This window comes from Rhipicephalus microplus, chromosome 5, assembly GCF_043290135.1.
Source record: "Rhipicephalus microplus isolate Deutch F79 chromosome 5, USDA_Rmic, whole genome shotgun sequence".
Taxonomy (NCBI): Eukaryota; Metazoa; Arthropoda; class Arachnida; order Ixodida; family Ixodidae; genus Rhipicephalus; species Rhipicephalus microplus.
Genome location: NC_134704.1, coordinates 31,077,602 through 31,104,023, shown reverse-complemented (window position 1 = coordinate 31,104,023; position 26,422 = coordinate 31,077,602). Strand labels below are relative to the sequence as shown.

The 26,422-nt window shown below is 46.7% G+C and overlaps 1 protein-coding gene across 1 annotated transcript; it reads right to left on the bottom strand.

Annotated features, from left to right (window-relative positions):
- Positions 1-239: 239 nt before the first annotated feature.
- On the bottom strand, positions 240-24,879 carry LOC119174768 (SEC14-like protein 4). The gene is made up of 12 exons (XM_075895142.1): positions 24,604-24,879; positions 18,402-18,471; positions 16,787-16,830; positions 15,425-15,487; positions 14,952-15,045; positions 12,798-12,892; positions 8,275-8,353; positions 7,500-7,580; positions 6,361-6,447; positions 3,654-3,760; positions 2,200-2,488; positions 240-549 (listed from the first exon to the last, which is right to left on the bottom strand). Exons 1-12 carry the CDS (start codon positions 24,643-24,645, stop codon positions 437-439), a joined length of 1,164 nt encoding a protein of 387 aa, XP_075751257.1. The 5' UTR covers positions 24,646-24,879; the 3' UTR covers positions 240-436.
- Between the last annotated feature and the right edge of the window lie 1,543 nt (positions 24,880-26,422).

The following is a 26,422-nucleotide window of genomic DNA, read 5'->3' as shown; positions in this document are numbered from 1 at the left end:
GAGGCGGAAAGCACAACTGCAAGACGTGCTTCATTCAGCGTCTGTAGTATCGGATGTTCCAAACAGTGTACACCAATTAAAACGTGAACAGAATAAGTTTAACGTGCTTATAGACTGACGCCCATTAGTGAACGTCGCTCGCCCGATACTTCAGTGACACGACCTACAAGCTGTAACTGGGTACTGCTTTCTTTCGAATGTCTAGTTAATCCCATCCTTTGCATACAGTTCCCGGTATCTTAGTATTCTTTTCTTGTTTATTGAAAATCACGACGTGGCAAACGGAATGACAACTGTATATCTCATTTTTTTTTTACGTGCGTAAACCGTAAAGTTTCTCATGAACGAGAAAAGACGCCGTTTTTTCGGCTTCTCAGTCCATAGTATGCTCTTTGTGATGGTACTTAACACGATTTTTACTCTTCACGAAGATTTCTCAGCCCCTGGTAGTGTTCTCGACGCTACCGGAAAGTTCGTGGTGCACTCGGATCATGTAGGAGAGCTGCTTTCCGGTAAACCAACTGAAGCTGTTGTCGAAGAGAAATGTGTCTGAAAAAAAAAAAAGAATGACAGAGCAACGTCACTGGTGGGACCTTTATCTGTAGACATTTGTTTAAAACAAAACAGAGGGGAAACTTTGAGTGATTGTTGGTTAGACTGCCGACACTGTGGATGCAAGAGAGACAGTTAAGAGACTTCTACATAGTCAGCGTTTCCCTCACACTGCCATTGCGTGTTTATATACATTTTTACTGAGCCAGCGCCTCAAAGAGAGGAAGCTCTGACTGAGCTCATGGCACAACTGTTCATTTTGTGTCCTCTTAAATATCCGATTAACGGCTTACGTATTGAACGATCAAGATATATAGATAGGTTCAGTGCTCTTTGAACGAGTTGCTAATTGATCTTGCAGCTATGTCACGTGACCGGATTCATAAGCAATAAGAATGCACTCATTCGCGTTAAGGAAGACGCACTTGCGTAAGCTACCTAGACTTCAACCATCGGCACTGAGCCGATACTGTGTGGGCTAATAGCTAATTAGCCGTCTTTTGTACGTTTTGTACTGTAAGCGATACGTGACATGTTTAAGGAGCTGATATAAGTTAGCCACCTGCTGCTCCGACAAGGACAAGCATCCTTGCCGAGCAGAGCACACTCGTGCGCATTCGCTGCTGCTCACAGCGCAGGATGAACCTTATCTGACACAGAGCTGTTCATGCGGGTTTCTTGTTCGTTACAAACTACGAAATTATTTGAGGTCACTTAGGCGAAAAGCTGAATGTGCCTGAAGGCCCTCGCATGAGGAGGAGGAGGAGGGGAATAAATGAGGAAGGACAGAGAGGTTAGCCAGTTCTCAGACCGGCTGGCTACCCTGTACTGGGGAAGGGGGTAAGGGGGATAAAAGATGAGAGAAAAGAGACGTTGTAAAAAAAAAGAGAGAGAAGGTCATCAGACGATCCACGACGCTGTTTACAGTCTGTCTCTAAGACCACTTGCCCGCAGAAAGCGCAACAACGCTCTCGATGCCTTGCGTGCAGAGGACGGTCTCGGCCAGAGTCCTAATACCCTTTCTTCCGACAATTGGCGATTGTCTATTCTATCTAAAGCTTTTGACAGTTCTTTTCTTGGCACGCTGAAGGCCCTCGCAAGGTAGCAGTAAAGATACAACCAGCATGCGTACGTACATATATTGAACATGTATCCAATATAACGCACTTCCAAGGCGAGACTTAGCGCGCGGAAAAGAGGACACAGAGAAGAAGACCCAGGACAAGCGTCTCCTTCTCTGTGACCCGTTTTCCACGCGCCAAGTCTACCCGCGAATCGACACCAGCCCGTTCAGTACGCCAATTCCCTTCATAATACGCCTTTCCAATGCAACCAAAAAAAAAGAAAAAAAAAGGGCGCAACATGTTGAGGAACACTTGGTGTTTTCCTCGAACACGTGGTACTCATTAATAAAATAGAAACCCGACCAGCAATGGGCCGTCCAGCAGGCCCACGAAGCGGCCGCCAGGTAGTCCCTGTCGGTCCCTACGTGGAAGACGCCCGCTACGCGCTAAAAAAGCGCGTCCTGCAGGACTGAAATAAAGTTTTTTCATTCCATTCCAACCCGATTGATGAAGTGAGAGGCAATGGATTTCTAGTACGCTGCCCTGCACCGGGACGGCTAAATTGAAAACGGAGCATACGTACACGTTCCTGGCTCCTCGCACTGCATCTGTCCGCACTCGGGGTTCCGGTCACAGGCTATCCTTCGCGGTGCGAGCACCTGGACGCGCTTGTCGCCGCTCGTCTTCCACAGGGCAAAGAGGACGTCTCGCGCTTGAAACCGCCAGACGAGCTTTGCGCCCGCCGTCTCGACGTGAACGGGCACCTCGATGGAGCGGCCGTGCTCCAGAAAGCAGTTCACGGCTTCGGGATCGGTCGCCAGTCCGCCTCCGCCACGCGATACGGCGACCGGAAGCTCTCCTCCAGGACCAATCTGCAACGACGAGTTAGAGGTCGAAAATGTCGCCCAAGTCAAAGGCTTCCCGCTCAGTGACACAATAGATGGAGTGCTGAAGACTGTTTTTACTACCTGTATGGAATGCTTGTGCTGGTTGGTGGAGCCTTCGGCCTGATGTCACTTGTCTCATATGGTAATGAGAACTTACAGGCAATGAGTTATTCTCATTATCACTTCTCATGAATACTGTGCCTAGCAAAGAAAACAACCTTTAAGTTTACCATTCTTTCCTTGTCTCAAAAATGCATTTCAGGTGTGTAATCACGCACACTTATACGTGTGACGGCAACTTCGTGTTTTCATTTGTTTGCTTCTTTGTGTCAGACAGCCCCCTTTGCATGCCCCAAGGTGAAATCGTGTAAAAAAATACCCATAAAACCCCAGAAAAAAAGTTATTCGCAGATGTGTGCTGCGACATACTAGATGCGTGAGCTGCCATTATAGGCAAAGGCGTGCCAGATGTCGCTGCAATAGCTCGCTCTGCAGTAATTACTAAGACTTCCCGGGGGTGCGTGCGCGTGCATTGTTGATTAGCGTTTTTCATAGCAAAACTTCAAGTGAAGATTAAAGAGCAAGACGTACTGCGAAAAAAAAAAGACATCAGTATTTCCGGACGTAGCTTCTAACTGTCGGAGCTTTACTGGAACAGGGTTTTATCGTCTAAACGCCCCGTTAAGAGTGTTGTCCTGTAGAAACACATGATAACAACCAATAGCACAATTAGCACTGCGTAGAATCATGTGCAGGTCCCTTTGCCGAATGACTCATATCTGCGGATGATGCTCTACTTTGCGTGATTTGGGGCAAAAAAAGAGCACAGTTCGCTATACTGAAAGGTTGAATAGCACATCTATATCTAGGGCACACGTAAACGCACCTTTTAAGCATAGTTTGTAAGGGTAATACTGTATGATGTAGTAAGTTTGGTTCAATAGCTCCTCATTTCGCACTTGGAATCGATTCAAAGAACAATACTGATTGCTGGCCTAGTCGGTACCTGCTTAATGGCATGCTTTGGCTGCAAATAACACACACTCACACACAAAGGAAAGGCTTCTCGTTGAGTGTTCCTTTACTTTGTGTGTGTGTTATTTGCGGCCAAAGCATGTCATTGATTCAAAGAAGGCCGCGGTGTACTTACCACATGCGTGCAGCGTGCCCCTCCTACGGGATCCACAATCGTGCCTCCCCAGTGGGCCGGCAGTTGGCTCGGGTCTACGTGTTTCAGCAGAACTTGTTGCCAGCCATCTGCGAGTCCGCGCAAACATCGTTTACACACCCGCACGACGCCTTCTCCACTTCCTCAACGGTGACTGCATCCACCTTTCTCCACAGTTATACTATGGCTTGATGAAGTGTTAATATTGTATTCAATATGAAAGCGTTTTCAAATGAATTATAATTGCGTCGCGTGACAGGAGAAAGCCACTGCATCGAATTAAGCCGCTGGAACCCCAAAGCGGTCACAGTCTCTCCTGACGTAAATGGAAGTAGCGCTGTGTCATTAGGTCACCGTTAATTATGTCGTAGCATTAATTCAAAGTAGTAAAGCTGCAGGTTGAGTCACGGTGATCATCGTAGATGGGACGGGAAGGTCAAAGCTTCGGCATTGGCAGCGTGGGTTTACACCGTGTAACAAATGGCGGCAGCAGCGAGATCTAACCTTGAATTTACTGCACAGCACCTTCTACAATTTATGAAATAAATGATCTGACAGAACACTTGATGAGCCAGGAAAGACGAAAAAACGTGAAGCTAGTCGCGACGCTGCCTTGAAGTTATCACACGACCTCGACGTGACATCATTGATTTTGTCGGCGTCTGCACGGACCTATAGCTTTAACCTACTACAGTGCACGCTGAATAGTCGAAGACTGACCACCTCCGCAGACTGTATCAACTTCAGTGCCACAGCGGTTGAAAAAACAGAATACTTTGAAATCCACCTCGTACGTTTAGGCACGAACTTGAAAAAGCGTAGGTGTCGCTTTAATTTTATCTTCTATAGCAATCAACAGTATACATTGCAGCAAAGCTTACGGGAAGAACATTTCAATCCTCTATAATGTCGTCATCAACGATGCGTTATCAGTCAAAACAGGTATAGTGTTTCTTCACAGTTCCCCTTTTAGGAAGTACCTAATCTCCGCTATACATTGCTGACCATGGGGATTACAGAACCATAAGACACAGTTACCGCTCTTTAGAAGTGCGAATGCTCGCCGCGGTGGTCTAGTGGCTAAGGCACTCGGCTACTGACACGCAGGTCGCGGGATCGAATCTCGGCTGTGGCGGCTGCATTTTCGATGGAGCCGAAAATGATGTAGGCCCGTGTGCTCAGATTTGGGTGCACGTTAAAGAACCCCAGATGGCCGAAATTTCCTGAGACCCTCCACTACGGCGTCTCTCACAATCACATGGTAGTTTTGGGACGTTAAACCCCACATATCAATCAATCAAGTGCGCATGCGCACATCAAGCCGTCGTGTCTAGCGCGTCAGAAACATGTTGGTGGGCCTCAGGGGACATGTCTGTGCATTGTATTTTTCGCTCTCGTCTGCAACGGGCTGCATCTGGGCTCTTAATGGAGCACTACCCAAAGCCAAACAGCCACTTTAGCGTGTATACCGTCGTAACTACCGGTATCGTGGAGCAACACGCCCCGGGCAGCGTCGGGGGAGCGAGTCCGTTCACTGGGACAAGCAGCAATAATCGGTTTCGGGCGGTTGAACCGACGGCGACTGCCGTTACCCCGATGTCGGTCGGGGACGCGCAAGGTCGGAAGCCATGTCGAAATTAGGCTACGAATGACAGTTACGCACCGCTGAAGACCTGCGACATGTCGCTCGTGCCTTTATCTACGACAAAAATAATAATAATAAAAAACGATTTCCTGACATGTTACTTCGGACACACAGCTCCAGCGCGTGATTGCCTAATTGAATACGTTCAGGAGGAAGAGGTGAAGGAAGAAGGACGACATTCAGGCTGATATTTGATATAATGCATAGGACGGATGATCCGTCGTCCCTTGAAGGTCACGGAATGGGTACCAAGCATAGGTCGGCGAACTCGTACTCATGAGTCGATTCGCCCGGACTCGCTCAGACTGAGATGGAGTTGCGAGTCTGAGTACGAGTCCGGGTGATTAATATTTTGCCGAGTTTGAGTCCGGGTGAGTCCGAGTCTGAGTGAGGCCCGAGTGCAAAAAGTATTTCATGAGTGAGTCTGAGTGAACTGCTCAATCTTAGTTGACCTACAGTAGAATTAGGTGGCGTAATGAAATTATCAAGTCGTCTGATATAACCTAGGATCAGCTCCAGCTACGTCGTAAAAAAGGATCGAGTAACGGGGATTGCTGGGAGAGATCTTGGTGTTGCGGATGACACAAGTTACGTGAGATAGATGAAGATGATACCATTACCAGACGAACGCTGTTTGCTGACGAGTTCTTGACAAAACTTTCTGGGCCGTAAAATTCAAGATATCATTATTGATATTACAAAGTTTGAACCACTTAGCTGTAAGTTTAAAAACCATTTTTGCCGTTGTTGAGGACCCTTAACTGTTAATTTCAGCAGCTGACGAAGCACCGTGCTGCTTATCTTGGCTGACAAGGAGACAAAACTCTAAATCAGAGACGTGTATTTAAGCCCCCATTAATGAAGCATTTCATACATCACTGTGATAAGCCGAAGGGGAAGTTATCGAAAGCAAGGTATGTTTTTCGATCACATGCGTATATGCAACCGAGTACATCGGTATTGAATTGCGGTGGTAAACTTGTAATCCGCATGCTTATCGGATGCACAGTGCATTTCAATTAAATGTGTGCAGAGAGTACTTACCGTGCGTGAACATGTGCAGCTTGTTTACAGTTCTCTCTGTCATGAATGGTCGAATGAATCTCCAAAACATGGGGAAGAAGCTGGGCGCTGAAAAGGTGAAAGAGCGTGGTAATATTCAAGAAAGTAGTCAACTTCCAGAAGACCGCACGCTTGCAATGATATGGCCGCGAACTGGAACCAACGGGCATTCATCGAATGTAATTTTCGCATGGAGATGGGAGTTTGAAGACGAAAGTTGTTACAGGTGAACTAGGAAAGCCTCACTTAGAGGCAACCTTTCGGCAAGAAAGACCATGAATTAAATAAACGTTTATACAGAAGAGAACGCTCTGGGTGCAGAACTTCATTGTTACGCTTGTTGGAAGGGTCCTTTATTTCAGGAACCTTCTGGCCTAAGGGAAGAACGTTTACTTCGGTGAAATGAAGAAAGTTTTGTTTTGTTACTCTACCAGAACTAGCTGACCCCTTACATTAGCTGTGACGTCAACGAACTCAGTCCCTGACTTCAGCTATGCGCGTCATCACATGAAAAAAAACATATCCGTGGAGTGGAGTTGAGATAGCAGTGAGTTAGGGAGAATGAGAAATGATGCAGGTTCGCATTGGGGTACTTGCAAGTGGAACATGCTAGGTGAGCGAAGGAGCAGGTTAAGATGACGTTAATGGCGGAAGTAAAGTGTTGAACTCGGGATCGACATTGAACATTCAATAAGTTCACTTGTATTCGTCCGTTTCGTCGGTGCTATAAAGAAGTCGAAGTCGATTGAGAAGCGTTTTACTGCAAGGTGGCGCTTCCTTTGTTGGCACATCATTGGTTACATCTGTGTTCTCGTGCTGCTCTGCGACCTGCGATGCAATCTATTGACAACGTCAATGCGACTTAGTGACAGTCTCTGAGAGTGCAGCTCTTTGCCACACAAGAAGTCTGGTGCCCGGCTGTATACACTAATATGGTGTCAAGTGTGCAAGAGGCGTTTTAGCCCTGAAGTGTTACGGAGTGTAACTTGTTGCTGATATTCTCTCGTAAGGCAACCAAAATTTCGTACACAAACACGAAGAAAGCTGCGAAAGCACGTACTTGCAAGAAAGATTTGTTTAGGCATGAGCATATTTTAAAGAGAACGGTACTGTGAACTTACTGTTTATAAGGATACCAAGCTTGAGCATTTCAGGGTAGTAGTTCTCGTAAAGCGCCGTCAAAGAGCGGGAGAGGTCCAGGACTACAAAGGATAACAAAAGAAATCGATACGCAATTGGCAGTAAGCTGCAACAAAATGCTAGTTGACTAAATAATGGAAAGGAGTACAACGAATTTGCCTGTTTTTTTTTTCTCGTATACTGTTTTTTATGGTACACGCTATCTCTTTTTAAAGTTGGCCCCAGTTGGTCCCACGCAGTAGAACACCACAAAACTTTTTCTTGCTTTATAGTTCGCTAACTTTCTACTATCTGCCTTCTATATAGCCTGAATTAATAGGAAACGTGCTCGCATCTATACATGTACATGCGTGCGTGAACGTGCATGCGATTCGTTACTTGGTGTGGTTGAGACTTGTGCATATCTATGAGCGTCAGCTTCATCGAATGAACGTCACCGCATGCCAGCCTGTAGACTATTTTCTGGAAGACATCTGGGCGCTGCCATCTTGCGCTGCTGAGCTGATGCTTTATTCTTTTTGTACACCGTGGCATGCACCAAAGCAACCCTTTTCATGTGAAAACGTCTACCGTAACACTGTTCATTAATTAAGGTTACAAAATACAAAGATTAACTGCCCAATATGGCGGAACTCAGACTCATCCATAAAACGGTCCGTGAATGAAAACTTCAAGAAAGCGAAACAACGCGGGTGCGTCCTGTTGCTTAACCACGATATAGAGCAGGGTATCGGTAAGCGCTTCCAGACAACTCACCTTGCCAGGAGGTGACCTGCTTGAGGCTAAAGCCTTCGTAGTCGATGAGGAAAAGGGACGAGTTCACCGTTCTGCCCAGCTATACGTGCAAGAAGAAAACAAAATCGTGTGCTTGTAAACGCGCTACTCGGTAAATTGTACGTGATGTGGCAGATATATTGTTGAAAGCTTTGTAAAGACGTTGAAATGTAGGAACTTTTTGTGTGCGTGACGCACAAAATCACCACTGTTCAAATCTGACCAAATTCATCGATGATCAGCGGCCAAATATGTGTTGATGGGCGGACGGCCATTGTTTCGATAACCAACATTCGTCGATCTTTTGAGAACACGATGACATGTCATTAGCGGATCAAAAGTCTGCAGCACATGTCAGACAGAAATTGGAAGGGAGACAAAAACCGAGCGAAAAGTGGCGATCTTGCTGAAAACTAGCATTTTAGTAAATGCACAGTCGCTAAGCGCTATTGAAGAGAGAAGCTTCTCCAAGTAAAGTGGTGGTAAGTTTAACTGGCTTTTATCCAGCGCTGCACATTGTGTAGTCTTTCCTAGCATCGATGTTCAGTTTCACCGATCAACATTGCCGATTGATTTCACCAGTCATTTTCACAGGATAGCAATGCACTCAATGATGCGTGTCGAACCTTCCATCCTCGTGGTGGTTTCAGGTTGATGGTTGTAAATATTACCGAGTCACGTACTGAGCTGCACATCTGCGCCGTGTGAACAGACAGCTGTTTCACGTATCATACGTCCACAAAAAATCCGGAGTACACGCCCTCTCAACCAAGAAATATATTTCGCCCTTAAAGGGCTTACTTGGACTCAGACTCACAAAAGTTTTCTCGAACCGGGCTCACTAAGTTTTTTTTTAACGGATTCTCTCGGACTCGAGCTCACCTAAATATTACTCACCCGGATTCGATCAGACTTACGGCGCTATCGGAGTCATAGTAAGTCGACTGATAGTCCATTAGCGTATGACTACTTTTTGTGAATGTTGTTTGTGCACTTAAGCATCAATATCTTGCATACCGTAAAATCCCGAGCTAGCCTCTCCCTCCCACCCCCGCTCTTTTACCCCTTAAGGTGAAGGATAATTCGACAAGGTTTGGAGTGCGGGCCCTTGCTCGGTCGCGGATCAAAATTCAACATGCTGGTGGAAGTGCCGATAAGAATAAAGAATGCACACTTGCGCATCTAATCAAATGCTGCATGGCATACGCGTGTAGTCACTGTTTTTATTCGCCCTCTTAGGGCGCATATTTCTTATCTATTGAAAAAGCAAGAGGGGTGTGTGCTCGGGAACGGATGCTTGCTTGAGAGTTTGCGATAATAGCTGTCCTACTTGACGCCTTTTGATCTCGCACCTTCAAGTACGAGCTATCAGTGATTGCTCTTCTGTAACGACATTCATATTGAATGAGATGACTCACGAGAGATATTATTGTCGAGAGCTTCCCATGAAAATGATTGTGGGGTGCGAATGGGGCGTTCAAAGCTAACGACTCTTGCTAATAAATATTGAGGTGGCTCATGAACACTAGTTCGCTGGAATATGTGCAATGAGACAAAATTAGAGGAGTTACCATAAGGCTGATAATAATGCTGAAGTTTTTGCCGAGTATAGCATACAGTATTTCTTAGAGCAGAGGTCGGGGAGACGAGGCCCGCGAACTTTTTTCTAGCGACCGACGGACCCTACATCACAGTCTCATATATGCATTTTTTCCCTAATTAGTATGCAGCTATACACAGGTAAGTAGCTTCAAGCATTTTTGTTTCCTTCTGAGGCACGCCAAGCGGCCACCGTGTGTTAAAATATGATTGCGGAGGAAAACATCGGGATCGCATGCGGTAGCGGTGTGGTTTTCCAGTTCTGAAGCGAAATACCTACCTGAAATGACGCATATATGTGACATGGCAAAGGCCCCCTTTCAAATGGCAACATTTAAGGGACATTAAAGAGAAACAGTGACTTCAAGAAGGTGCCCCCCTCTCCCTCAAACAAAAAAAAAATCTGGCTACGTGCTTGTCCAGGAGTTACACAAATGGACGCCGCTTTCGAAGAACACGATCAGATCATAAGGCATGGTCAACATCCGCTGTTATGTTCAGGTGGACTTTCACGTTCGTCAAGTGAACGCGAAGGAGGGCAGCAAAATACGGCTAAAGCCAGTCATTGCTCTGTTCATGGTGGGAATATGGTTGCTGTACATTAGGCTCAAAGATATAAGCATGACCACAACATGGGAACATCTTAACATCAAGCCATCTCTCGTCGATCATGGCGGTGGCCTGCCCAAGCTGAATGGGAAATAGGCAAAAAAAAAATGATATCGGACGAAAAAAGCTAGTTATCAAAAACGACTACCGCTTCTATACAGCAACGGCTTATTTGAACAGTCTGGCAAAATTAGAGTACATCACTACACACCACGTGGCTTCCCAAAGTGCATAATATGCAACAGTGACGTCACATGGGCGGTGCTCAATTATCGTGGGAAGTCACACGCTTTACGGTGTGATACTGCAATTTTACCATAAATATACCAGTGTGTCTCTGCTACATATAACCAGGAGTTTTTTTGATAGCAAGCTTCTTTCAGTAAATGCGATTTTTAAAATCTATTTCATATTCAGTTATGGCAGGCTGCTGTTCCTGTCGCTGAGAGATAGCGCCACGTCCAGATGTCCTGAATTCCTGGGAATGCGGCCAATATAGAACGCGTAAACTCGACTTGTTGGGCAACCAGAAGGAAAGAAGGAAGGAGACAGGACAAAGCGCTCCTTCCTGTCTTCCTCCTCCTTTCATTCTGGTTGCGCTGCAAGTCGAGTTTGCAAACGAACACACTATAAGGCCCGTGTACATGAACGCGACGGGGGCGGGCTGAGTTGAGTGGCGGGTTCAGCTTACCTCGACGCGCCCGAGTTTATATGAACTCGCACGGACGAGTTGAGGTGAGTGGTGATCGCAGCGACGCTTTGCGTCGAGGCGAGCCGAAAGCTCGCCTTCCGGTACCGGTTTCCGCTCCTCCAAGCGCGCGCTCTCGCCTGTCGCCGCTGTGGGCTGCGGTTGTTTACGCAGTTGTCGCTCCGCCACCGCGATGGCTGTCTTGGTATTTTTTCTCAGTTTGCACCAGCTGTACTTTATGGTTGTGTTGGTGTCTTGGCTAACACTGCACAACGCGATGGCAGCAGTGGTTCTGTTGCGGCACAGCGCTCGCCGCAGGGTATCCGCAGCCTGACGCACCGTCCCCTGTTCACCCCTGGCTGGTCTCTCCTGGAATTCGCCGTGATTCATGGCTTGTAACGCCATTCATTTGTGTACCTGATGCTGTGGAAAATCCTTTGAAGCCCTACACGCGAGTCATTTTTTGCAATAGTTGTGGCTTGTCGCTAATACGAATTAAGTGGCGCCCTGAACCTCGTTGAAAATTTTAAATTGAAAATAATAAGCAGTTTTTAAATGAAAATGACTAAAGACCCTCATCAATTGTTGGAACAAAGTGTACAGTTCCACCACAATTAAGTGCACCGTGTTCCTCTTGCCTCATACGCTCACCCTGTTTGGCTAATCTGATTTCTGTGGATTTTGGACTGGACAGTGAGATCCTTACACGATGAATTTTTAATCTGAGGGCTTGTAATTTCAATTGGAATGCAATATACATTTTTGAGTAAAATTTCTACCAGCTTACGTAAGCGTTTCTTCAAATTCTTCCAACAGGTCCTTATTTGCTCCCACGTCCACGTCAGGCCCTGTTCCTTCAAACATCTTTCCAGGTTCATGAATATGTGCTTACTTTTTGCCGCTTGCTATCGAGCAAATCACTGTTTTTTTTCTCGTTGACTAAAGCTAGCAACGTCGTTATTTCCTCATCTGTCCACATGGTGCGTGGAGCCCGCGAGGATGTCATCGTGCCTAGCGCGCGCGTACCGGCCGACAGAGAAAGAGCAACGTCGGAGTGATGGGGACAGGGGAAGCGGAGTCCGCGACGGGCGGGAGAGGTCACGAGCCGTCAACTCAGCGCGACCGGTTATACATCCCTTTCTGAGCGCGGCGAGTTCGGTGAACCTACCCCCTGTCTCCGGGTCGACGGGACTCGCCACGACGACTGTCTGCCCCGACGCGTCCGCTTATACATGGGAAGGGCGAGTCCAGAAAACCTGTTTATTTCGACTCAACGCGCCCTCGTCGGGTCAATGTAAACGGGCCTATAGTCGGGTACAACTTAAGAAGTCAGGAGAGGCCCTGTGCAGACGACCGAAGCGCCACAGCTGATCACCTACGCGCGCCGTGCGCTCGGCAATGTTCTCCAAAGGCAGAGTCAAAGGCCGTCCGACACATTTACGTCTGTCTGGAGCGTGCGCTCATTGGTATGGGCTTGTATGCTTCCGCCTTTGAAGAAAAAAACGCCGCTGACTTATAAAGTTGAATACGGCTGTAGTCTGTAATGAAGTACTGCTATTATAGAACAGGCCTACTCAAGATGCTATCATGCCCGTAGTAGGCGACTGACCTTTCGTGTCTGGTTGTCCATGTCACGCTGCATGAGCTCCATCGTGTAGATCACGTGTCGCACGATGTCCTCTTTCGGCACGCACTGCAGCATGCCTGCGCGAAACGAGTTCCTCCATTTACAAAAGTGCTACATCCCGACAAGAACGCTATGCGCTAAACAGCGTGAACGGTCACAAGGCTTATGTTACAGTGGTGTTTAAAAAGATAGATATGTGGTGTTTAACGTCCCAAAACCACCATATGATTATGAGGGACGCCTTAGAGGAGGGCTCCGGAAATCTCCACCACCTGGGGTTCTTTAGCGTGCACCCAAATCTGAGCACACGGGCCTACAACATTTCCGCTTTTAACGAAAATGCAGCCGCCGCAGCCGGGATTCGATATCGCGACCTGCGCGTTAGCAGCTGAGTGCCTTAGCCACTGGACCACCGCGGCGGGGCTACAATGGTGTTTAGTTTAGCTTAATATGGCGGACATTTGACAGTGCATATATTTAGCGGGGGGGGGGGGGGGGTGTATAAAAAGTAAGCAGTTTGATTGGTTGAAGTCGTAAGGTTTGCATTCCGCACTTTTTCTAGCTTCGGGAGTAACTTTCGTCAGCGTAAAAACAACTCTGCTACCTTTATCAACAATAACGCCCATTAAGAAAAGCGGGGAAACGTGAAACTAAACATCAGAAACTAAACGTGTATGTGTTCTAAGTTTTGTCTGGGATGAACGTCATGCATAGAACAAACAATATTGACCATAAGGCTACGGCTGTGTTCCAATTCAGGACAGCTTCGTAGACAATGTACGCTCATGCCTTAGAAGACAGCATCGAGCCTCAGTTATCTCAGTAAAGGAAGTTGAAACGCGTCTGGATTACGTCTGTGTGACCAGACAGCACCTCGCGTAGACAGAAAAAGGCTTGGAAGAACAAACATTTCTTCAATGTCTCTCGTGTTCAAGCCCACGAAAAATTGAACGTAGCTTACATTGAGCACGTAAGGAAGTGGCTGCTTGTGCGCAGACGAGCACACATGTGAGATTTGAGCTGTCTAGTGGAGCATTCCGCTGAGCCGCCGTCGTGTTTGTGCAGCAAAGTAGCCTGCATCATATATGCCTCAGATGCTGGTTTTGCGAAGCGGTCTATTTCGTCGGCCGCGCGATAACTAGAATGAAATCCTGTGGGTGGCCGCTGTCAGCTTAGCTTTCCATTTTACTGTCTACAGCAGGTCTAGAGTGAATGTTAGAACATAGCCCAGATCAGGAGTCACAAGTTGAGCTCAGCCAGCAGGCTGCAGTCACTGTTCAGTCACTGCGGCGCGCTGACTAAGATGAGCTTGAGACAGCAGTCCAGCAAGGGTCAGGGTAGGGGAGATAGTTAAGAGGGGGAGGGGACACAGGGGCGGATTCAGCCACTCATTTTATGGAGGGCGGTCGCCTGAAGTAACACTGGAGAGGTGGACATGGTCATGACTTTTTGTTTTTACCAGCAAAAAAAAACATTCATAACACAAATACTGTTCGTGTGCGTGCACAGTGCTTTCAATAATTTGTCTAATTGGTGATAGGAGGTGGAATATAAACACTAAGTGAGGAGGGGGTGCTAACACAGACATTGGGAGGAAGTGATCACCTGTACCACCTTCCCCTTTGCATCCGCCATTGGGGGGGGGGGGGGCGTAGTAGGGCAAACCCTTTGGAGTGGGGTTTTCTCAACAAGATGCAAGCTAATGCCACCATTCATATATTTATTTTCTTGTTTACCTATTTATGTATTTATTGAACAAATTTTCAAGGGCCCCGGATGAGACATAGGATGAGTGGGGCATACCGTACAATTCAATACCTTATATACGCATATTGAAGATTTCAACGGAGTAAACAAAAAAGTACAAATTACCGAACAGTACAGCTGCTAGTATAAAATAACAGAGAAAAAGAATATAACTTATAAATACATACAAAAATAAAAAAAAATGTCCTGCAACATAACAGAAAACATTGCGTTGGAGTAATATAATACGATACAGCCACAGTACTATTGCGGCATTATACATTATGGAAGGAAGCCGGTACCATATTGCACACATGGGTCATTTACGGAGGGTATTCAGAGTAGGGATTCGACCAACATTAATACGATCTTCCGAATGACTGAACACACCTTTGAAATCGCCGTGTCCGATTGGTACGATGTACATGGGGCAACCTTCTCGGTCGTGGTTGAATATTCCACCAGGGAAGTACTTCTTCAATACCTGCGAGATGCACGTGACACAGTATGAAAGAAAGGAAATAACAAAATATTTACGAGGGGTGCGTGTCTTATACCCGGTTCAGTAGAGAATGGAGCAAACGAAAAGGAAGAGACAGAGTGACGTAATAAGGAGAAAAAATAAAAGATGTCGGGAGCGCTAGTAAGAACAACGTTATTTAACGAACACATAGTGTTAGTTTAGGAAGCCGTGCCATACGGCTTTCAACCTTGTATAAGCTTGAAAAGTCCCCCCTCCCCCATAATGTATAGCGTAACGTCTAGCTTTTGCCCCATCCAGAGGGGACCACGAGCCGCTTTTCTGTGTGTGTCGTGTGCGCGTGCATGAGAGAGAGAGAGAGAGATCGTGACGTCACACTCACCGGATGACACTCGTAACGATCCACCAGGTTGTCTACGTCGTTCTCCGCCCTCCATCGTAGATTCTGCATGTCACCGAAAACGCTAAAATTGTTACTCTTTTCTTTTCCCAGCTTTTTTGTTTTCTTTGTGATATGTGATGTCAGGACGCGGCGCACTCGTCGAAATAAAAAATGCCGTTTGGAAACTGTCGGTCACTAGCATGAGTCGAATATATATATATATATATATATATATATATATATATATATATATATATATATATATATATATATATATATATATATATATATATATATATATATATATATATATATATATATATATATATATATATATATATATACTGAGGCCCTAAACTCGGGCATTCAGGAGTTTATTTGGGGCGTATAATTATGCTCCTCAATAATGTGAGCGTTGTTGACTTCTTATTTTAAGTTCTACATGAGCTGACTGGCACCGGTCAAGGTCATATTGCTTTCGAGATCAAGGTCGACAAACGTAAGATCTACGTTCAGCGCATGCTTTAGTTCCCGATGGCCCAGATAGAAAAACTGAGGAGGAGTAAAGGGGACAAGGAGAGAGAGAGCACAGCATTATTTAATGAACGATGGCGATGTTTTTCTGACCGCTATTCCAGGTGACAAGCTTGAGAGTAATCGGTCGTCACACACACACACACACACACACACACACACACACACACACACACACACACACACACACACACACACACACACACACACACACACACACACACACACACACACACACACACACACACACACACACACACACACACACACACACACACACACACACACACACACACACACACACACACACACACACACACACACACACACACACACACACACACACACACACACACACACACACACACACACACACACACACACACACACACACACACACACACACACACAAATGTCGAGGTCACATGGTCGCACGGCAGAAAAGAGATTCGTTTAGGCAGGCGATCAAGCAGGGATATCATCTTTACTCCACAAAGCCCTGCCGCAACGCTGCTTGATCAGGCAATATGGGGTAGCTCGGTGGAGCCACTGCTTGAATTCAAGGCAAAAGGCGGCTATAGCGAAGTCGGCCATTTGCCAAGCCTGCTTATAAAAGTCTCATCGTAGAAGATGAAGCCGTCATGACTGCTGCGGGAAGCGCGCAAGATTAATACGTGTAGCACAGGCGGCGTGTGACCTATAGGCATAGGCGCCGAATAAGAACGCCGTTGACGATGCAGCTTGCACGCTGCCCTATAAGTTAACTCAAAATCGCGGAGGCTACACGTAAAGTATTCGCAATCATGTTAAACTTGAGCATGCACTTACTTTGCGCAGAAGGTCTTGCGCCTTGGTCACATCGAAGTCTCTTGCTGAAAGTGGAAAGAAAAGAAAGTGAACATGACAATGCCCACGTGGGTTTAGGTACCGCGGAAAGTGAAGTTTTGCGACAGTACGACAGATTAGAGAAATATAGCTAGGAAAACAGAGTTCGCCCGTCTAAATGTGAAAGAGCGAAGCTGCAAATCGCCCAAAGGCATTCAAAAAAAAAAAAAAAAGAACTGGTGGTTGGAACAATTTTTATGGCGTCGCGTGAATGTCCAGAAAGAACAAATAACGAAGAAGTTGCGCGAGATCGTTGAAAGCTTGGCGAGATGGTGCCGATTCATGGCGTAAAAAGGCGCAAAAAAATAAACAAATAGAAATAATTTGTCGTTGTTTAGCTTGTGCCTTTTTATGTCACAAATGAAAACTCAGCGGGCAACACCGACAGAATGCAAATGAATGGAAAGACAGTCCCGTTGTCAGAGTTAAGCGTGCACTGTGAGTGCCAAGTCCAGCGCCTAATGTATTTCGACGTGTGTTGTAAGGGCCGACGAGACATCTTGGCGCTACACGTAATACACGAGGCAATTACTGCTGCTGGAATGAAGGGACAGTGTCCTGGCAGGCTACCAGGTGTCTCACAACGCCGGCACGGTGAGCGCACGGAACGCCAGCGATGTCGTTTAAGACAGAAGCCGCTCAGTGTTGCTGGCGCGTCAACGGTAGCGGGGAATTGAATGTCACCAGCGGGGGTCCACTGAGTACGAAAACGCACGCTCTGTGCTCTTTTGGTCATTGGTATCTATGAAGCAGATCTGTGAAGCAGAGAACCTCACTGATCTGAGGAGCACTACTGGATCAGTCAACTAACCCTTCCTCCTCCTGCCCTACGATTCTTCACTGCAGACAGTCGGTTGCGGCGGATCAGTTGTTACGGAGATCAGCTGTTTACCGAAGGTCGCGGGTCCGATGCCGGCTGCGGCGGTCGTATTTCGTTGGAGGCGAAATGTATACAGGTAGTTGTACTGCGCGATGTCAGTACACGTTATTAAAAAAAACACACCAAATAATCGAAATATCCGCAGGCCTGCACTACAACTTCCACCATATAGTTTTGGGACGTAAGAATCCAGTTATTTATTATTATTATTATTATTATTATTATTATTATTATTATTATTATTATTATTATTATTATTATTATTATTATTATTACACTACAGGCAAAAATTCCACAGTTGAGAATAAGTGCTTAACTTCCTGTTCTCTGGACGGTGCGCCCACTTGAAATTTAGGCTTCTCCTATGAAACATGCTGAGAGGACGGCTAGGTAGTTGGCACGAAAGGTCACGGACGCATCATCACGTCGACCTAAGTCGGGGATAAATATGGCGTGCACGATGACATCGGTGGAGCACAGCGTAACCTTACGGCGATCGCTTTCCGCCGGATCATCATTTTTATTCACCTCTCTTTCGGCACGAGAGTCGCCTATTGTGTTGTTTAGCCCGATGTACACGCACTGCAAAATGGTACACAAAGGGGGTGGTCGCGATGACCGTAGTGCGAATCCGTCAATATGTGAATGCTCCAATCGCAAGGACGCTGTCGCACTCACCTATGAGCCATCGCAGTAGGTAAGGGTCGGTGAACTGGTCCCGCCAAATGTCCCGTATAGCTTCTTTGAACTGTAGGAATCAGGAACACAAGTATAATCAAGAAAAGGCACGAGTGCCATCACGTCCGAAGTAAACATGATGCTTTGCTAGTTGGCAGCAGCAAAAATGTGTTGTCCAGATGTGCTAGGTATCATAATAACAGCGTTTGATTGACAAGCCTCGATTTCTCCGCTTTGGACACTTGTAAAAATTATGCGGTCTTTCACTGGCAGTCAATTTCGCGTCCGCAATGCCGCGGGGTGCAAGCTAGAGAGAGAAAGAGACAGGAAAAGTTATAAGTTATATTATTGGCTTGCGCAGTCAAACTAACCTGACCAAGGGCTTATTGCAAAATGAATCTTTTAGAAAACTTTGCCACCATTGTATGAGGGAGTGGAAGAGAATGACTCGATTTTCCGAAGTCCAGTATTAATTTATCTCTTTCTTTCACAACACCACCTTAATTGTCGTGATTTAGAGAGGAGCGAGTTGGCCATAAATACATAGCAATAAACATAAGCAAACGACAAACGAGAAAAAAATAATTATCACAGTAATTAAAGAAAGTGTTATATCGGAAATCTCAAATCATCCGAGGGTGTTGCGCTGAGATGCAAGCAAAACGATCGATTTGTGTTTAGCTTAGCCTAAATGACAAGGACCATTAGCAGCGGGAACCGCAGAGTCTTCCAAGTGAGGCTGCATTTGACTTGATTCTTGGAACCTCAGTTACTGCGGCGTTTCTCTCTATCTCTCAGCACTGTGCTCCGCTCAAGAGTGCACCAGACACCAAGTGTGGGTGCATCTATAGCTCATACGCATATCACTTTGGTGGCATTTCAAACACAGCTAACTGATCTTTTTCTTTCTTTCACCAAGTCTTGTGCGACGGTCAGGGATTCAGGTCCTTGCCGGAAGCTTTCTTTTACAACAACGTACTTACGCACCACGTCACAGAGTCGGAAACGCCGACTTACAGCAACATGCTTCTGCTCTTTCGAAGTGAGCGCGCACACAAAGTTAACCTCAACGAAGTATTCCCACTCGGTCCTCCGACAATTTTCGAGATGTTGGGCAACGCAAACGTGTGCGCATCTTATCTGCCCGGCGGTGAGCGCAAGTGGCTTGCACATCAGTTCGGGAAAAGAAACGTCAGCGTAATTGGAGGGCGAAGGACGGAGGAAACAAAGTTATCGCACGCAAATGGACATTGCGGCAGCTCGCCAAGCGAGTGTCCAAACCAGTCCCGTGCACGCGCTCACACGCTACGTTGATCAGCGTCCGCCGCTGTGGCGTAGAGGCCAGCGTCTTTCATAATCGTATAGCGGTTTTGAGACGTTAAACACCAGATATTATTGCGTTGGCCCACTCTTCTGAGACGATGCGTTACCCCAAAAAGTAGCGTTCTGTTTCTGAAGAGCAGCTTTCCAGTGCACTAAGACCCTTTTCTCGTGTAAGGAAAACTTTCGTCAAATAATCAACCAACTGCTAGTTAGGCCACTGGATCAGCCAGTCGCAAGTGTTGGGCGATAATGATAGCATAGCATAAAGCATCACTCCTCGACAGCACCCTGCTGTCATTTGTTTCAAGCTGCCGAGTTTGCTGCCGCGTTAGCCTGCGGGAGGTAAGCTTTGAACGTTGAATGAGCGAAGCGGCCCACGCTACACGCGTGCAGTTTCGCAGACAGGACTCGTCACCTCCGTTGTCATTTTTGCTAAGAATTTGATGTGGCCGCGTTTTCCAGAGGCTGCACAGCAATCTGCTGTCTGCTTCCGTGGCCGCCTATTTGGCGCTGGAGGCAGCGCACTACTTTGGCGACTCCTAACGTATTCACGGTGCCTACAGCAGGAGCGCAGTGTCCTGGTGCCTCGCTCATGTTACCGGCTGCTTGCGACGTGCGAGCGATACACTGGTCTTGTATCGCTGCACCGGACGACGCATAAATATGACACGTTTTCCTTTCTTTGTTTTAGGGGCGAAGCCCCTTACGCTGTGGGTCGTATATATGTCCCGTGTCGTCGTAGTCGTCGTAGTAGCCAGTTTGATGGCATTACATCAGTAAAAACGGTGTCACAGCATATCCACGGAGTGATGATAAGTGAAGCGAAGCGTCCATCAGTTAATCCGTGCTTCCGTTCGCCCGTCCGTGCGTCTATGCATCCAGCCATCCATCCGTTCATCCATGCGTCCGTCCGTCCGCTTCGCCCCACTCGTCATCATTCACCTCGCGCATATGCTGTGATTTTTTTAGATGCGAAGCAGCTCTTTGACTAGCCTGTGTAAAGCTGTCCCTCCGTCCACACCGCTCTCCTCGCCACAGGTGTTGGAGCGGTGCCAAGTATACTCACATCCTCCTAGCAGTGCGCGGTGACGTCTCTCTTCCTCGCTCGCCGCGTGTCAGCTCTCTCTCGCCTCAACCTCTCCACCGCTCGCAACATTTGAGTCCACTCCCCACGGGGGCATCATCTCACTCGCGCCACCTCTCTCCATCTGTAGTGCGTGCGTGGCACCGACAATGTGGAGAGCGCGCGGCTGTTTACCGCGCGATAGCGCTGTAGGCACAGCCCCGTGCTCCCGTCCGGGCTGCAGAAATTAGGTGCTTTTCTCCTCTTCTAACCACTACCACCGATCGCGCTGAAGGGTGGAATGCCATCGCGGCGTACTTCCCGCTAGTGTGCGCGTAACTCTCCCGGCTGTCGCTGGCGTTGCGAGGGTTAGCGAAGCCGATCGCGTTCGCGAATGGCGACATCAACACCACCGAGGCGCGAGCCAGGGAAGCTGAACGCAAACATCGGCAGTGGAAGACCAGCGACACCGACGAGGTGCGAGTCAAGAACACCGATCGGGTTCGAGAATACAGATGGCGCGCGGGTAACACCGACGAGACGTGAGGCAAGGAAGCCGAGCGCAAGCGTCTTCACCGCGTCCCTACTCCCGTGTCTTTGCGTTTCGAACAAACGTTTACACGAGTAAACGCTACCCCGAGTTTCGCTTCAACTGACCTTTCATCTAGCACCCGCGTCGACGCGCGTTTGACAGGGTCAGCGCCGTGCGCACCGGTGCTGCTTCATATCCCATCAAGGTTTCCTTCAAAACGATGGTCCACAGTTTTTTCTTTATCTTTTTAAGTGACACGAGCAACTAGTAGCACTCTTATTCCAAGTTCCATGAAGTTCCTATTGATCGCTTCCGGTTTCGCGAATCTTCAAAAAAGAAGTGCTTAAAAAGAAAACTAGTACAATATTATAGGTTATGATTGAAATTAAGAGTTAATTATATATAGACATGAAATCGGTACACGCGTTAACTTTAGATGCGTGTAAATTTACTGTCCGTATATGTATTTTACTAAAATTGAATGATTTCACTGAAAAAACAGACGGCTTTTTTGCGAGCAGATGGGAGTGTGACGCCTTCTGGTGGATCATGTATTAAACACGTGTTTCTTTTTGCGTGGCCTTTAAAATCAGCTTCATGACTACGACGAAAGACAAAGTTAACGCAAGGAGTATACCGTAGAACACGAATGTCTAGGTGCGAATGCCGCTACCAGACATCAAAGTCAACGATTATAGTGTTCTATTTCGACTCCCTCCTCTCTGGATATAGTTTAATTCATAAGTCTTGGTGTATGTGAATATGTTTTAATATAACACAAAAATAACAATGCACTTTGATTTACCTTCCCATAAGCATACAAGACCTTGGGGAAAGCTTGTACGGGTATCGCTGTTAATTGTCCGCTGTCAGATGCACGATAGATCAGCACAGCACTGTTCTTTTCCTTAACATAAATTAATCTTGCACCGTATAAAATTTTTATGTTAGCAAATTAATACAAAACAACATAAACACTACTCTTATAGCGAAAATAAACTTTGGGCCCCGCCACGGTGGTCTAGTGGCTAAGGTACTCGGCTGCTGACCCACAGGTCGCGGGATCAAATCCCGGCTGTGGCGATTGCATTTCGGATGGAGGCGGAAATGTTGTAGGCCCGTGTACTCAGATTTGGGTGCACGTTAAAGAACCTCAGGTGGTCGAAATTTCCGGAGCCCTCCACTACGCCGTTTCTCATAATCATATAGTGGTTTTGGGACGTTAAATTCCACAAATCAATCAATCAATCAATCAATCAATCAATCAATCAATCAATAAATAAATCAATCAATCAATCAAAATAAATTTTGGTGACACAAACCATAGCTTGAAAAAAGATCGTCACGTTGAATGTTGATCTCCTGCTGACATCCTTAATTTTGACAGCGTGCGCTCAGGTCCATTCAGTTTACAGTTGAACTATAATGAGTGACCGAATCATGTTAGGAAAAAAATGCACAAGACTAAACGTAACATGTGCGGGAACTTTGAATAATTGTGACAGGCCTAAGACGGAAACGTACTTCGAAACAGTTCAGGAGAAGCTGCGTGTCGCGGTGTATAGTTTAGGTGCAAAACGCCGAACGTGAAAGTATTAGTGTCATTCGCTCTTCTAGTGATAAACGCCTTTCGGAAAAATTGTTCAAGTTATAAGCTTTTCCAGGAGACTATCACTTTATAAACTGATTACTTCTTTTTTTTTTGTATCCGCTAAGTGGTAACCATCTTCTCATAAGTTATTTATGTTCGAATCCCACTACAAAGGGCGAACATTGAATACTATAAACTGCAGTTGAACACTTAAAGCTTCTCTGAAAACGCAGCACAATGCCTGTTCCAAAGTGATGGGTTTCGGGAACTGCTTTATTAGGAGCGAAGCTCCTTATAAGCCCACGTGATGTCCGACCATTGTAGTTGAGACTCGCAGTCGTCTTTAGTTGATGCGCAGGTGCGAAACATTTGCGGGCAATACCGTCTACAAAGGGTACATAACGCGCATATGGTTTAAAACATCTGTTCGCAACAGGGGCGTAGCTAGATATATATTCGGGTATGGGGGGGGGGGGGGTGACCTCCTTGATGTTGGGAAGGGGAACCCCTTAAAATGCTCATTTTTCGCGCTGTATGCCATGAAGAAAAAAGGCTTCGGGAGGGGGGCACGGTCCCGGTGTGCCACTCCCTGGCTATGCCGCTAAAGCGCGACACCGTCTACAGCGTGTACATGGCTCATGCACAAATGGTTTAAAACACTTTCATAAATATTCTTTATATCGTTTACCATTTTGTCGATGGAGCTTCGCTCCATCATCAGCGCTCACTTCATGCATTTGCAGCCATTTTTTCTGGATTGACACCTTTAATTTCGTGTAAAAGTCGAGATTGAGAACACATAAGAAGGATTATGCGAAGCAAAACTGCAAACGTTTTTCTCGCGTCAATTACCTGTGGACGCTTTTGCGAAGAACAGAATAATCATGGTTATGATCCATAAGGTGAGAGAACTAGTTACAGGAAAGGCATAAAACTGGTCTGGCTGATGATTTGGCGTTTTAGAAAACATTCATCTTTGATTTATTGTGTCAGCAGTTGTTATTAACATACGTTATTTATATAGTAACGTAAGCTATGCAATAAAATAGGAGTTCAATTTATTCAGCGTTCATCCATTCGGTGGTCGCGAAGCCTTTAAGATGCGAAAAATACTAGTTTATAACTGCAAAAAAAAAAAGAAAAAATGGTTAAAGGTGCAAGTTGCTACCACTTATAATCCATATTTAGTGTCAGGCAGATTTATTTCTAAGGATTGGCGATCAAGAAACGAACTGATTAGCTGTGTCCGCGAATATTTGCAAAATGCACGTTCTAACATCTCCTAGAGCGCTATATTATCCATCGGCATACCTATAATTCCTCTCAAAATATATGCTTGCTGTAAGGAAATACCTTGAAGCAAATGTTCTAAGTCTTGACAGTGCTGAATGTCAACAAGCTACAAAATAAGAGACGATGACGAAACAGCACTCTCAACGAAGTCAATGGGCCTAGACAGAAGAATATGAAGGAGAAAATGAAGAAGAAAGTGGCGCGTCGCTTATTTCACGAAGAATGATGACAGCGCCAAATTTGCCTCTAGCAACTCTCTTACGAAACATCTTACACGCGCCTCATAAGAGACTGCAGTAACATTTGCGCTTTCGTTGCAGTTGGCCACCGCGTTAAGGTGGGCTGTGATCGAGCTCGCCGGCTTTCGAAACCAGCCGGCAGCGTTGCCTACCAGACTCACCTGTTCGAGTGCTCGCTTCTCATGGGTAGCGTCGCGCCCCATCGTCACCAGCGCGGGAATCAATGCGAGTTTCCTGGATGGCTGCTGCCGAGGCCGTCAGTTGTGGCCGGCTCAACAGGCAGAAACAACCCACAGGAAAGCGTCTCCATCGGCGTTCTCGTTGCATGCACGCGCCACCTACCGGTCAACCGACACACCACTCTGGCGGAGGCCACGTTGCCCCTTAAGTCCGGCGCAACAGCTCTCCTTACTTCCTGTTTTGAATCTCAGCGCATCGACGCGGCTTTCGATGAGCCCCCGGAGCGATGCTTGCCAAGCGCAGCCAGCCGTCGGCACGATGAAATGTATGAGGAAGAGAAGCGAAGCACGCTGCGCCATCTCTTGCCGCATTTAACAGCTTGTCGGTGAAATGACGGGCGATTTCCAAGTGTGGCGGGTGACCATGAAATGAGCTGCTTGGCTGAAGCGCTTTTGTAATAGCCTTGGATGCCTCGTTAACAAGGAATCATGGCGATAGCTTTGGAAAAAGCATGGCGCAGATGCAGTTTTGCATACAGCACCTTTGACCGTCGAGCTAGACCAGCCTTTATCTATCTAAAACTACACATAGGTGTGCACAGGGTTTTCCATTATGCGGAGGGGGGGGGGGGGATGTTCATCGCAGCACTCCATCCATACTAGGTCAATGTACGGGACATAATCTCCGCTCCCCCTCTCCCCCTCTGTGACTACCACATAATTCATGGCAGCTCTGGTAGATTCGGAGGGGTCGTTCAGTGGGAAAGCTATCCCACTGAACGACCCCTCCGAAAGGAAAGCTAGCCTCTGTGCAGGAGCAACAGGTTGCCTTTGCACACAAGCCTGCGTAGCTTTACCTCTTTCTCATAGTTCTTGTAGCTAGAGAGAGAGATGAAAACCGAAGGAATTGTATGAAGGTGCAATTCAAGATGTGAAGCTAACTTCCTCAAGGTTCATTCTATCAGTAGAAATAATAGGTTCATTCCAGCTGCAGTAGAATTAGCCGGTCCTTCGGGATGCTTAACTTCTTTACCAATGCTATTTCTTGCGAAGTTTGCCAGTGAGTGAGTCAATCAACTTTATTAGGTCCACAATAGGCTCGAGTTAACGTCACCTGGCTAGGCCCACTCGCAGTCAGGTTAAACCTGACCGCTTTCGCGTGGGCCCTCTGGTCGGCCAGGGTCTCGGAGGTCAGGTCCTGAGCCTTAAGTAGCTCCTTCATTTCCTCTTGGTTGAATGGGGACCGGCGAAGGATCACACCCACAGGACATAATTGAAGTTTTTGCGCACACACACAAGGACACAGAAGAAGGGAACACAAGGACCAGCGCAGACTAACAACTCTGAGTTGTTAGTCTGCGCTGGTCCTTGTGTTCCCTTCTTCTGTGTCCTTGTGTGTGTGCGCAAAAACTTCAATTATGCAGCAGTACCAACTAGCCCGTCTTTCCGTATTACCACAGGACATGCTCGAAGTTCGCATAGCCACAACACCGAAGGCAATCTGGGCTTGGGAACCATTCGGGGTATATTGTGTGCAGTGCCGCAGTGTGTTCGGTTAGGTTACTGTTTGGAGCAGTCTGAGAGTGACATTAAGCAAGACATCGCTTTCGAGTCGAGGCGTCTGTTTTTGTTAGCACTTGTTTCTGGCCGAGTCGATGCACGCCTGTGTTGTCAGTGGCCAGTTTGTACTGTTTTGCGTATAGCTGAAGGTTTCTCCTAAAGTGCGCGACCGTGAAATGGTACTCTCGAGCGTTTCATTACTGCACGCTACAAAATTATCCGCTGTGCAAGGAGCATGCCG